General features: G+C 51.4%; 6 protein-coding genes across 6 annotated transcripts; 3 read left to right on the top strand and 3 right to left on the bottom strand.

Moving 5' to 3' along the window:
* Positions 1-154: 154 nt before the first annotated feature.
* N7481_008922 (uncharacterized protein) lies at positions 155-758 on the bottom strand (the record flags this gene model as incomplete). Its single annotated transcript, XM_057268141.1, has 4 exons — positions 155-219; positions 279-343; positions 418-476; positions 534-758. The coding sequence occupies 4 exons, from the start codon at positions 756-758 to the stop codon at positions 155-157; spliced, it is 414 nt and encodes a 137-aa protein (XP_057118818.1).
* A 346-nt stretch (positions 759-1,104) lies between these two features.
* N7481_008921 (Atg14 domain-containing protein) lies at positions 1,105-2,751 on the top strand (the record flags this gene model as incomplete). Its single annotated transcript, XM_057268140.1, has 1 exon — positions 1,105-2,751. One exon carries the CDS (start codon positions 1,105-1,107, stop codon positions 2,749-2,751), a length of 1,647 nt encoding a protein of 548 aa, XP_057118817.1.
* A 443-nt stretch (positions 2,752-3,194) lies between these two features.
* Positions 3,195-4,752, top strand: N7481_008920 (putative ZIP family zinc transporter; the record flags this gene model as incomplete). The annotated part of the gene is made up of 3 exons (XM_057268139.1): positions 3,195-3,237; positions 3,318-3,509; positions 3,596-4,752. 3 exons carry the CDS (start codon positions 3,195-3,197, stop codon positions 4,750-4,752), a joined length of 1,392 nt encoding a protein of 463 aa, XP_057118816.1.
* A 391-nt stretch (positions 4,753-5,143) lies between these two features.
* Positions 5,144-6,551, bottom strand: erg10B (acetyl-CoA C-acetyltransferase; the record flags this gene model as incomplete). The annotated part of the gene is made up of 4 exons (XM_057268138.1): positions 5,144-6,152; positions 6,228-6,303; positions 6,372-6,421; positions 6,487-6,551. 4 exons carry the CDS (start codon positions 6,549-6,551, stop codon positions 5,144-5,146), a joined length of 1,200 nt encoding a protein of 399 aa, XP_057118815.1.
* Positions 6,552-6,809: 258 nt separating this feature from the next.
* N7481_008918 (U5 snRNP component Snu114, putative) lies at positions 6,810-9,984 on the top strand (the record flags this gene model as incomplete). Its single annotated transcript, XM_057268137.1, has 4 exons — positions 6,810-6,829; positions 6,923-7,062; positions 7,136-9,364; positions 9,422-9,984. The coding sequence occupies 4 exons, from the start codon at positions 6,810-6,812 to the stop codon at positions 9,982-9,984; spliced, it is 2,952 nt and encodes a 983-aa protein (XP_057118814.1).
* A 380-nt stretch (positions 9,985-10,364) lies between these two features.
* N7481_008917 (iron-sulfur cluster assembly protein CIA2) lies at positions 10,365-11,008 on the bottom strand (the record flags this gene model as incomplete). Its single annotated transcript, XM_057268136.1, has 2 exons — positions 10,365-10,738; positions 10,807-11,008. 2 exons carry the CDS (start codon positions 11,006-11,008, stop codon positions 10,365-10,367), a joined length of 576 nt encoding a protein of 191 aa, XP_057118813.1.
* Between the last annotated feature and the right edge of the window lie 2,241 nt (positions 11,009-13,249).

Raw genomic sequence — 13,249 nt, 5'->3', positions numbered from 1 at the left:
TGAGCGTTCACAGAAATTGATTAAACAAATTTAAGGAATACATGGGAATCTCCATCTGGTGAAATTGATCACAGTCGCATAAGAATTGATAAATTGGCTCGGCATCCGCCAGCGGAGCTTGAACCAGAAGCCTTGTAGTTTAAGATAATCAAGATTAAGCCTTCATCTGCTCGTTGAGCAGGGCTAGGGCGCTCTGGAACGCCTTGACAACATCATTGTCTGCATGCAAAAGTCAGCCCTGTTCTCCGAGACAACTGAAGCACGATCGTCTCACTTACAGTGCTTTTTCTTATTCTCCACGCTCACTTCGGAGTTTTGTACGTGCTGCATCTGTGTCTTGAATCTATGGAATTTTTAGCTATCATTTTCATGGCCATGACCTTTGGAGGCAGTTTCCTGGAGGACAAGGTTTCATACCGTTTTAAAGCCCGTCTCTCATCTTGTAAGACAGTCGTTTGGGACCAAGCTGTGAAAGCCTATCTCATGGTCAATATTTAAATACATCACATTCGGGTGCAGGGATGAACAATTACCTCTAGCAATCTTGCGGTCTCGACGCGAAGCTCCTCCTCTACCCGGCTGTGCTCATCCATGGCATCCGTGTATTTTTCTTGCAGTTGGTCCCAGTCACATTCAGCGAGTCCTTGGGTGAGACGGGTGACAATGGGAAATTCTTCCACTGCAGCTGGGCTGTGGGTTTGACCAACCCCTATGGATTGAGATGTCATATTAGATTGGGCATCGCCTGTCGATTTCATGGTGACTGTTTTGCAATGGGCAATGATTTAATGGTAGTCCGAAAATTCAAGAAAACCCAGTGGCCAGTACCCAAATGAGTTGGTGGGCAATCAATGCATATCGGGATATTCCACTGGTTGTACACAACCCGTTAAAAGGGCACAGGCAGATCCTATGAGATTACATGGCTGGGTCCGCGCCCGGCCGTCAGGTGACGACATCACAACGCGCCCTCTCCGACACCGCTGCCAACTCTTCTCCTCACCCCTCATCCTCATGGTTCTCGGCGGCAGCTCTGGTAGCTCCTTCGACATACCGTGGAAATGCCGCCTCTGAACTTCCGTTGAGAGCTATAAACTAACTGCGATGAGCTGTCATATATGCGACTCTGCCCACTCCCGCCTCCCACACCTCTGTCCGACATGTGCCCGCAACCGTCTCTATCCTCTGCGCTTGGAAACCACACAGGCTCTTCTAGAGAAGGAAATCCTAGCAAACCAGATTGAAACAGCCGTTTCCCATGGACCTTTGGAAGACCAACACCTCGGGCCTGGAGAGCGGTCTTCGAGATTGAGCCATCAAAGTACTAGTACTCGTACTTGGTCTCTCCAAACGACCTCCAGCAAACAAGTCGCCTCAACATCAAGGAGGGACGACCTGTCCCGAAATACTGCAGCCTTGAAAGAGGAGATTAGGGTTAAAAAAGCTGACCTGGCGGAACGAAGAGCAACTCTGGCTCGGAGACGCGCCGATGCTGAATCTGCTCAGTACCAGCTTGTGGAGCGGGAAACGGCTAGTCTGACGGGTATTCAGAATGCAACCAAAAGAGCTGAGCATCTTTGGCATTCTTTGCATAGCAAGACGGCGGAGGCAAGGATCTTTCTTTGTCGAGAAGCTGCCCATCTCTATGGCTTACGACAAAAGACGGCGAGGAAGGGCGATCCTCATCAGCTATACGTGCTAGGAGGCATGCCTATAGTGGATTTAAGGGACATGAATGGCAAGTCTTCCACGATGGGCACAAGGATTGTGCGCGCACAGTATACTGACATCTTTCAAGGTGCCACGCCCGCTCAGATATCGACATCCTTCTCGAACGTTGCTCAGCTCCTTGTCCTAGTCTCACACTACCTCTCTCTCAGGCTACCAGCTGAAATAACCCTGCCTCATCGAGATTACCCAACCCCGACCATATACCCGCCTGCCTCCTCATATGATTTGCGCGGAATGAGCAGGAGGAATACCGCTCACTCTTCGCCGTCGAGTCAAGCCACCTCGAGAACGGGAGATACACGTACCCAGTCTCGTCCGCGGCCACTTTTCATTGACAAGTCTCTTCAACGGCTGGCAAAGGAAGACCCTGCCACATATGCGCTCTTTCTTGAGGGAGCAACATTGTTAGCCTGGGATGTGGCGTGGTTATGCCGAACTCAAGGCATCAACCTGACATCTGACTCTTGGGAAGAAGTTTGCGATATGGGAAAGAGCATGTACCAGCTACTAGTTGCTCCACCAGCCCAGCCGTCTTCTCTGATGCGAGCTTTTGCGAGTCGCGATACACAGACTAAGATCAAGTCCACCAAGGACTCCCCGCAAACGACGATACAACGCAGGAAATCATTCCCAATGCTTGGGCACTATTCACACGGCACAGTGCACTCTTTTCTAGCTGCATCCGAAGGATCCGAGTATGTGCGCACCTGGAAGCTACCAACGCCCACAAAGATCGTGGATAAATTAAAGGCCAATCTACTTGGAGAGATGACCAGTGCAGAATGGGAACTGTTAGAAGAAAATGAATGGGACGATGGGCCTACAGAGCCCAATCAGCCACCTTTCATACAGAATCCTGACATTTCAAGCTCACCTCCACCCCCCATCCAACCAAATGAAGGGGCAAACAATGAATCAGCCAGCAAGGGCCAGGGCCAGGGCCAGGGTCAGGGCCAGGGCGCAGATGAAGGCCGTCGCTCGAAAGGCAATAGCGGCTGGATGAAGCTCAACAATAGATAGAAATATGCGCATCAACGACAACAACGAACATACCTCAACCACACTTGCTAGTTTAGATATTAAATACAATACCATTTGCAGAACTCCTACCTACGAGTAACTCGGCATCATCCACCGGAAGCTCCATCTCCATCTCCATCGGCGAGGCTGCGGGATGGCCCCGGGATCCGCGCGGTTAGTAAGCTGCCGAGATAAGATGGATAATACGCGTGCCAGGTGGCCCGAAACTCTCCGCTTTGCTTTGCTTCAACGATGCGCCCGAGATCGGGATCGGGATCGCCTATACGGTGCTAGTACATTGCAGGATATTGTAACGCGAATCTGATTGCGTGATCCCAGCCTTGGCACCCGGCGGAACTTTCTTCTCCGCCCCTCGAATTGATCTTCCGAGCTTGCGGATGTGGCTCGGGCCCAGCAGCATCGAGTACACACCCCGATCAAAGATGCAGAATGCGCAGGCATTGGATGTAGGCGGGAAATCCCTTGGTGAGCAATCCATCCCAATACCAACCCCAACCCCAACCCCGCCAATACCGGGCGAGAACTTGCTTCTGACTGTCCGCCAGATTTCGCCCTCGACGCCCTCTCTCAACTCCCCGAATCTCTCCTACAAGCTGAGCTTAAACGACGAAATGGGAACTTTGTACGAGCTTCGGACACTGATGATGGATCAACCTGTGGCTCCGGGCAGCGAGGTGCGTATAACACGCCTCTGCATGTTATGGCGCTCTTCCTCATTCTCGTCTTGAGTACATTTGGTACGTACCACCTCCTTTTTCTGTCTGCTTCAGGATGGTGTTCAGCAAGAGATCGTCAAATAGTTAACAACCTCTCTCTATATTAGCATGCTCTTTCCCGGTTCTTGCACGCCGCTTCCCCGGTTTACCCATTCCACGTCGATTCCTTTTCATATCCAGACATTTTGGGACAGGCGTTTTGATCGCTACAGCATTCGTACACCTGCTTCCTACAGCCTTCATGTCATTGACAGATCCATGTCTCCCCAAGTTTTGGAGCCACTCCTACCGGGCAATGGCCGGGTTTGTCGCGATGATGTCTGTATTTGCCGTCGTGCTGGTAGAAATGTTCTTCGCGATGAAGGGGGCAGGCCATGTTCATGGAAACGATTATGATACTTTAATGGGCGATATTGGCCGTGAATCACTGGATGACTTCCGCCATGGGACTCGGGACTATTTACACGACCATGACCGGGAAGCATCGGGCAATATCCGCATGGAAGGCCTACGACAAAATGACCCGTTGGACTCCCCTGAGCCTACTGCCTCGCACGAATACGAATCCGAACACCCACATGCTATCGGCTCCCAATCAGATAAAGGGGAGGACGAAGATGCTGATATTGAAGGCCTTGACGTATATACAGACGACACCACCCCTATCAATGGACAACCCCGTTCCCGTCCCTCGGTGCACTCTACTACTGCTCGCCGTCACCGGCCGCAATTGAGCGAGCACTCCAACATGCCAATGCAAAATCCTCAACGGCAACTTTTGCAATGTCTCCTTTTGGAAGCCGGGATTTTGTTTCACAGCATTTTCATCGGCATGGCGCTTAGCGTTGCAACGGGGACCTCATTCGTCGTTCTACTCGTCGCCATCAGTTTCCATCAAACCTTTGAAGGCTTCGCCCTCGGTTCGCGCATTGCGTCGCTAATCCCCGACCTTTTTGGCCCCTCTTCCATGAAGCCTTGGCTCATGTCGCTTGCTTATGGAACTACTACACCTCTTGGTCAGGCACTTGGTCTAATTCTGCATAATTTTTATGACCCTGCGAGTGCGACGGGTCTGCTTATGGTGGGCATCACCAACGCTATTAGTAGCGGGCTTCTTCTGTTCGCGGGTCTTGTTGAGCTTCTTGCTGAAGACTTCCTCAGTGAGTCTAGCTATGAGACTCTTCAGGGTAGGCGGCGAGTTGAGGCTTGTGTGTCTGTTGCCTGTGGTGCTATTTTGATGGCGCTCGTTGGTGCTTTTGCCTAAGAGCCTTGTAAATGAAAATGTAGCATTAGTTTACGCCATCTCATGCCCTGTTACTGTTAATTTTTAGCTTTAGAACAACTTGAATGAACTATTCCACCTTGCATATGAAATTATCCAATTCATTTTCAACTTCCGTATGCTTTCTGTATATCAAAGCCAATAGTTTGAGTTCTTATATAGCAACTACTAGTTTTACATCAACACTTAACTACCACACGATCGATATACTAGTATACTTGGTCGAGTTTGAACATTCATAAAAATTAAGTTTTGTATTTCCGAAATTTTATTTGGTACGTAAACCCAGGTATCTACTACCAGCTATTCTTGTAGTGGTATCTCACACGCAGTGTTGAAAATCAGTTCATATCCATACATCATTAATATCCATTTAGAGGAGCTCGAGGACGAGGGCGCTAGCACCACCGCCACCGTTGCAGATGCCAACGCAGCCGAGCTTACCCTGCTTAGCCTTGAGGACACCGATCAGGGTAGACAGGATACGGGCACCGGAAGCACCAAGAGGGTGACCAATGGCAACAGCACCACCGTGGATGTTAACCTTGTCCTCAGAGATGCCGAGCAGCTTCATGTTGGCAAGGGAGACAACGCTGAAAGCCTCGTTGATCTCGAAAGCATCGATGGACTCCTGAGTCACGCCAGCGTGCTTGAGAGCCTTGGGGATAGCCAGGGCAGGGGCGGTGGTGAACTTGTTAGGCGCGTGAGCGGCATCACCCCAGCCGAGGATCTTGGCAATGGGCTTGAGACCGAGCTCCTTGACCTTGGCCTCGGAGACCAGGACGTGCGCGGCGGCACCGTCGTTCAGGGGGGAGGCATTGGGGGCAGTCACGGTGCCGGTGCCGGGGATGAAAGCGGGCTTCATGGCGCGCAGCTTCTCCGGGTTGAGGTTCTTGGGCTCGTCGTCCTGGGAAACGGTGACGCCGGGCTTGCCGCGGAAACCGGGGATCTCAATGGGAGCGATCTCGAAGTCGAAAACTCCGGCCTTCTGCGCGGCTTGGGCCTTCTGGTAGCTGCGGATGGCGTAGTCGTCCTGTTGCTCGCGGTTGAAACCGTGGTCCTCGGCGCACTCCTCGGCAGCGAAGCCCATGAGCTCCTGCTTGCCGTAGGCGTCCTGCAGACCGTCCTTCTGGATTCCGTCAACCAGGCTCTGGTTTCCGTACTTGGCACCAGTGCGCATGTTGGGGAGGTAGTGAGGGGTGTTGGACATGGACTCAGCGCCACCGGCGACGACGATGTCGGCGTTTCCGGTCATGATGGTCTGGGCACCGAGGATGACGGCCTTCAGGCCGGAGGCGCAGACCTTGTTGACGGTGGTACAGACGGTGGAATCCGCGAGGCCAGCACCGATAGCGCATTGGCGGGCAGGGTTCTGTCCGACACTGTTGTGAGAGAATTTGTTAGTGACATTGCCAAATGAGAGCAATTATCTATCCTATACCCTATCCTCAACTTACCCAGCAGACAGAACATTGCCAAAGAAGACCTCCTCGACATCGGCGGGGTTGATGCCCTCAGCACGCTCGACAGCAGCTATAGTCCTCTGTTAGCAATGGTTTCAAGGACGTGTCTCCGGGGTAATGATGAAGGATTGGACATACACTTGATAGCATGGGCACCGAGCTTGGGGGCGGCAAGGGTGGAAAGAGAGCTGCTTCATTGTTAGTTTATCTGGCGAAGAGGGCAACAAAATATGAGGGGCAAGTATATAATTACCCAAGGAAACCGCCCACAGGGGTACGGGCGGTGGAAACAATGTAGACGGGAGGAAGGGAAGACATTTTGGTGCAATGTAAAGGAATTGAGATCAATTGATGAAAAGGAGAAGGAGAAGATTCCACCGAGGGGAACGGTACTAATATAGTGGGGGGGGGGGAGCCCTGGAGTGAGGAGCTGTACGGTGTAGGCGGGAGTACTTGGGAACGCTCGGACCAAGTGAAAGTTGAGAATCTTCCAACCTTCCACTCCGTCACGCCAGCACCGAATCGGGGCTGCGGATCATCTTCACTTTGCGCCCATTCCTGCCAGTCCTACCCACAATGGAGGATCTTTATGACGAGTATGTTCTTTATATTCCCCCTCCTACCTGACTGCGCTTTCAATTTCTATTCCCCTTTACCAAATGCGCAACGCGTTCTAACCAGGGGCCCAGGTTCGGTAACTACATCGGCGAGGCCGACTCCGACGAGGAGCAAAATGAGCAGGTCCCCGAGGCGTTCAAGTTTGATGAAGCATTTGAAGATGAAGAGGAGGAAGAGGACGTGAACGACCAGCAGTTAATGGAGGTCGATGGTAAGCCTTGTTGCGCTGCTCTGCGCTTCGATTCATTTCCGCTCCCCGTTCGCTAATCCCCGTCTCGCGACAGATGGACCTTCAAACGCCGTCATTTTGCACGAAGACAAGCAATATTATCCTAGCGCACAACAACTATACGGTACCGATGTCGAGACCATGGTCCAAGAGGAAGATGCGCAACCTCTATCGGAACCCATCATCGCCCCCGTCCAACAGAAGAAATTTGCAATCGCCGAAACAGAGCTCCCTCCCGTTTATTTCTCTCGCGAATTCATGTCAGATCTGCTCAACTTCCCCGATCAAATAAGAAATGTCGCAGTTGTGGGCCACCTGCACCATGGAAAGACTGCGTTTATGGATATGCTGGTTCGACAGACACACGACCTGACGGAACGTCTTGAGAAGCGCATCGGTAAGCGCAAGGAGGAGCAACTGCGATACACCGATGTTCACTTTTTGGAACGCGAGCGCGGTCTTTCGGTCAAGTCAGCCCCGATGAGCTTAGTTCTCCAGGGCACCAAGGGCAAATCCCATCTTCTCAATATCATCGATACCCCCGGACATGTGAACTTTGTGGATGAAGTTGCTGCATCGGTTCGCTTGGCAGATGGTGTAGTCCTTGTTGTTGATGTTGTCGAGGGTGTTCAGGCGAATACTGAGCAGATCATCAAACATGCAGTGCTGGAAGATATTCCCATGACGCTGGTTGTGAACAAAATGGACCGCCTCATCCTGGAACTCAAGCTTCCGCCCAACGATGCCTACTTCAAACTGAAGCATGTGATTGAAGAAATCAACACAGTTATTGAAAACGTCTTGCCAGGACAAGGTGAACGCCGACGATTGAGCCCCGAGAAGGGAAATGTTGCGTTCGCTTCTAGTTCGATGAACTGGTGCTTCACATTGCAATCATTCGCCAGGATGTATGCAGACACCTATCCCCGACTTGACTCCACAGAGTTCGCCGCGCGACTGTGGGGAGATATCTTCTACAACCCCCGAAGCCGGAAGTTCACCCGCAAGGGCGTGGAAGAGAACTCCAAACGGGCTTTTGTGAAATTCGTCCTGGAGCCTATTTATAAGCTTTATTCTCACACCCTTAGCGAAAGTCCCGAGGACCTTAAGGAGACATTAGCTTCGGTGGGCGTCCACCTGAAGCCGTCTCAGTTGAAGTCGGATGCAACAGAGCTGCTTAACCTGGTTTGTGGGCAGTTCTTCGGCCCTCCCAGTGGTTTCGTCGATATGGCAGTGCAACACATCCCTTCGCCAGTCGAGGGCGCCCAGCGCATGCTAGAACGGTATTATACAGGGCCATTGGATTCAAAGGTTGCAAGCTCAATGGCAGCCTGTGACCAAGATGGACCCCTTGTGGTTCATGTCACCAAGCTTTTCAGCAGCACTGACGCTACTGGGTTCTACTCGTTCGGAAGAATTCTGAGTGGTACAGCTCGTCCCGGTCAGCAAGTTCGTGTCCTTGGTGAAGGCTATACCCCCGAGGATGAAGAAGACATGGTTGTCGCAACTATTTCCGACACATGGATCGCAGAGACTTGCTACAACATCTCCACAGATGGTGTTCCTGCTGGTAACTGGGTTCTCTTGGGAGGTGTGGATAACTCCATTGTTAAAACCGCCACCCTGGTCCCCCTTAAGCTCGAAGAAGACGAAGAACCATTTATCTTCCAGCCCATTAAGCACATGACCGAGTCGGTCTTCAAGGTCGCTGTGGAACCCGTCAACCCCTCCGAACTGCCGAAGATGCTTGACGGTCTGCGCAAAATTAACAAGAGCTACCCTTTGATCTCAACCAAGGTCGAAGAGTCTGGCGAGCACATCGTACTGGGTACGGGTGAGCTATATATGGACTGTGTGCTGCACGACCTTCGTCGACTGTACTCAGAGATGGAAATCAAGGTTTCTGATCCGGTGACACGTTTCTGTGAGACTGTCGTTGAGACCTCTGCGATCATGTGCTACTCGATCACCCCAAACAAGAAGAACAAGATCACCATGATTGCCGAGCCTCTGGATGAAGGAATCGCCGAGGACATTGAAAGCGGCCGGGTCAGCATCAAAGACCCTATCCGGAAGGTCGCTCGCTTTTTCGAGGATAATTACGACTGGGATAAGCTTGCCGCTCGCAGCATTTGGGCATTCGGCCCCGACGAGATGGGTCCCAATATTCTCCAAGATGATACCTTACCGTCTCAAGTGAACAAGCAGCTTCTTGGAACTGTCCGAGACTCGATCACTCAGGGTTTCAGCTGGGGAACCAGAGAAGGACCACTATGCGAAGAACGTAAGTCTTACTCTTTTCTTTGATTCATAGACATCGATACTAACCTTCTACTTCCAGCCATTCGCAATACCAAGTTCCGACTCACAGACGTCTCCCTTGCCGAGCAAGCAATCTACCGAGGAGGAGGTCAAATCATCCCAACCGCTCGTCGCGCCGTCTACTCTTCATTCCTAATGGCTTCCCCGCGTCTCATGGAACCAATCTATTCCTGCACAATGACCGGACCCGCTGACGCCGTGGCCTCGGTCTACACCGTTCTCTCTCGCCGACGCGGACACGTCCTCTCAGACGGTCCTATCGCGGGTACACCGCTATACTCCGTCCGCGGCTTGATACCAGTGATTGATTCCTTCGGTTTCGAAACGGATCTTCGCATCCACACCCAGGGCCAAGCCTCAGTGAATCTGGCCTTTGATAAGTGGAGCGTTGTACCCGGTGACCCCCTGGACCGCGATGTCAAGCTGAAGCCCCTCGAGCAGGCCGGTGCTATGGCCACGGCTCGCGACTTTGTTCTCAAGACGAGACGTCGTAAGGGGTTGGCGGAGGATGTTACAGTTAGCAAATTCCTGGAACCGGAATTATGGAAGGGATTGAAGGAGAGTGGTGTTTTGGACTCATAATTTCATTCATTGGTTTTTCTTCCAGTAAGGGAAGAAAAAGAAGAAGAAAAGGAAACGCAACGAAAAGGGTTTGGAGAACTATGGAGTCATCACCGATGCGCCGAGCGGCGTGGCGCAATCGCTTTATGTATTTCTACCCTAGGTAATGGTCTCAAGTCAATTATACACCGCATGAGTGTTTGCTTCATTCTTCCAAGTCTTGCTTATCGTATCATGGAGGTGAATACATAGAGAAAGTTCAAGTTTGGTTTATTTGGTTTTGGTTTTGTCATTCATTTCAAAGAGACCTTAAATCCCAGCCCTTATAAGTATCCATATCCATATCCTAAGGTACAATACATCGGTATCACAATCACATTCACTCATATTCATAAATCATATCATCGACAAGTCTCCATCATCTTAGCAATAACCTGCATAAGCGCCCCATTTTCCAGCGCCGCCGCAACGCGCTCCTTATCACCGAGCTGTTTATTCACCTCATCACCAGTGCTATGAGTGCCTTCTTTAATGCGTACATCCATCCGGAAGCGCGGGGGAAGAGATTGTTCCAGTCGAACGCGGACACCGAGGCCGATGACTGTTGCTAGACTGCAGTGTGTGATTGTGGGCGTGATGAGGACGGTGACTGTTTGGAGGGGAGAGGAGGGAACGCTTGGTAGGGTTGGTTTGATGGATATGTCGGGGAGGGAGACTACGGCTAGTTCGCCGAGGGAGAGGGGGTGTTCCGGGTCGGAGATTAATTTTATTAGATCTGGATAGGATGAGGTTAGTACAGTACACATGTACATGCACATAGACACTAGTTGGGCGCAGTCTTACCGAAGATCTCTTGCTCGTCGATGGGCTCCTCTAAAAGGTCGTCGTCTTCTGAGTCGGAGGAGAGGAAATCGGCCGGGTTGGGGACGGCGGCGAAGATACCGGAGGTATAATCATAGTCGCCGGATTTCTTGGTGGACCTGGATCTCGTGGGGAGATCGGCCACGTTTAGGATCGTGGGGTTTGAGTTCTGTACCTCCGCCATTGTGAGTGATGTGACGAGTATACGAGTAAGAGTAAGTGACGAGGGGCAAACTGAGGATTAGAGTCGACCCGATTTGGCAGTCCGTCCCACTCGGACCGATTGCGGGCTGATCAGGTGCATCCACGTGATCAATAACATTTCCTACCAGGTGATGTGATCACGTGAGAAGAAGCAGGATACAGTCGTGTTCACGTGACCAGGGCAAATGGAAAATAAATGGACCCGGTGGACTGGATCGACTGACTAGTAAAAGTTACAGGGTACTCTGGTGGAGGATACTGTAGGATCCTGTAGGGGTAGAGGGAGAGGGAGAGGGGACTATGGCCAGAGTCTGAGACATTACGTCGATTAGACTCCGGTCACGGCAAAAAATGGAAAGCTTCTTAATATCCAGTTCGGTACTTGGCATTTTCTACGGAGAATTTCTCTTCTGTGTGTATCTCAATCTACCCTTATCCTTATTCCCGTTAAGGTTCCCGGTCGACCCTAATAAACCTTTCTCCAGATTCTCCAACTCTGCGTAGCCAGTGTAAGTGTACGAGTACGCGTGTACGAGGACTCCGTAGGTACGAATTCGGAAGAACCTCGGCTCAATCGAGTCGAATTTGATCGCCCGGCTCCACGCTGACTGACAACAATTTGCCTCCTTTTTCCTACTTTCCCTAGCTTTTTTGCTTTTTCTCCTTTCTATGTGGTGATGTATTCCTTTTTTCCCCTCTCTATTCAGCTGTCCATCCCGAGCTGAAGAATACATCATTACTCCGTACGCGTAGTCAGCCTTGATTCTAACCCTAAACCCCCTCCCCCCCCCTAAACAAACTCCCCACGTCCCGAAAGCTTGGATTAGGTTTGGATAGTTTGGCAAGGTCGGGTATTTTCACTTGGGCAAGTTGCCGAAGTCGATCAGGATTGCTGCATGGGCCTCCACCGGAAGAACCCAGCAACGCAATTTGTAACCATGGCCGTTCCAGTTCGTGGGCTTCCAGAATCTCCTGGTCCCCACCCCTGTGTCCTTAGCTCTGCATGTCTCGCGCTCTTAGGGTTTGTGAAACCCAGGGCACCAATCCCGAGAACCAGGGAAGAGGGGGAGAGGAGGAAGAGGGTTTGGGGTGTTTCAACTGAATGAGCTTTGCCTTGACTTTGCCTTGACTTTGCCTCGACCGAGGTCTATCTACGTATGGTCATTGCTTTGTCTTTCTTGGCCGGGGTTTAGTGGGATTAGTGGGATGGATTCTTGTTCCAATACACTACACGTGTAGGAGGATGCATGGAGTAGATAAAGCAATGTCTGACTGAGCTACTTTATTCCTTACACTCAGTATACACTCAGTGTATACCAGTATAATACATACAAGTTGGTCAGATTACGACAGAATCAGAGCCAGAGTCAGAGGCAGTCAAGATATATGACATCCACTTAACCTCTCTGCTTCCACCTCGGGCCGTACTTAGTCAATAATTGGCCATGTGTTTAACCCTGGAGTTCGGGATCTGTAGATTAAACCAAAGCCCCCCGGTAAAGGTAGGGCTATTATTACGGAACACGAGGCAATCTTTGATCGCCCCCCTTCTCCACTTTGCAGTGGAGGAGTGGGCGCTATTGGATATCCATGAATGTCCACTACCTTCTTGGCAGTCGAAAGGTGCACCCCTCTCACCTCTCAGCTTCCTCCGCCATTTTCGATCCTCCCCCTCCTCCTCCCTAAACCAAAGTAAATGCCCCTTGTCTCCACCTTTCCACATTGCGCATTCATGATGCTCGTTCCTATTGCCGGTGTCGCCGTGTTGCATTTCCGACTGACTGTTCTGTTCTAAATCTAAAGTCTACTAAGTAACGTCTCCACGTCTCTCGGAAATCCTTCGATACTTCAGATCGCATGACTCGCTAACCTGCGCGCAGTCTGCACAAAGAGTCTTTTCCTCTCTCTCGCCCACACAACCTTTCCTTCTCGTCAAACCGAACTCCATCAACTGGCAATTGCGTGCGCGCGCGCATGGTCCACGCTTACAGATCTGCCCAATCTCTCTATCCCGGACGTGATCAAACCCGCCGTGCGGAGGCTGGTGCGATAACCCCGAACTCGCGACTTGCGCCGGCCCATAGCGCCGGCATTGTCTGGTCTCACTATTCGCCAGTAACAGTAAACCCCCCTGCTGTTAGATATTGCACGGACGATCCTCGCGCTCTCTTCTCGAAGTATCCCCTGTGTCGTTTCCGCCAGCTGCCGCCCGCGACGTGGC

The sequence above is a fragment of the Penicillium waksmanii genome (genome assembly GCF_028829765.1).
Source record: "Penicillium waksmanii strain IBT 27052 chromosome Unknown utg000008l:1.0-5622682.0:1.0-5626561.0, whole genome shotgun sequence".
Taxonomy (NCBI): Eukaryota; Fungi; Ascomycota; class Eurotiomycetes; order Eurotiales; family Aspergillaceae; genus Penicillium; species Penicillium waksmanii.
Note: the sequence above shows the minus strand (reverse complement) of the source record. Positions and strands in the feature narration are given on the sequence as shown.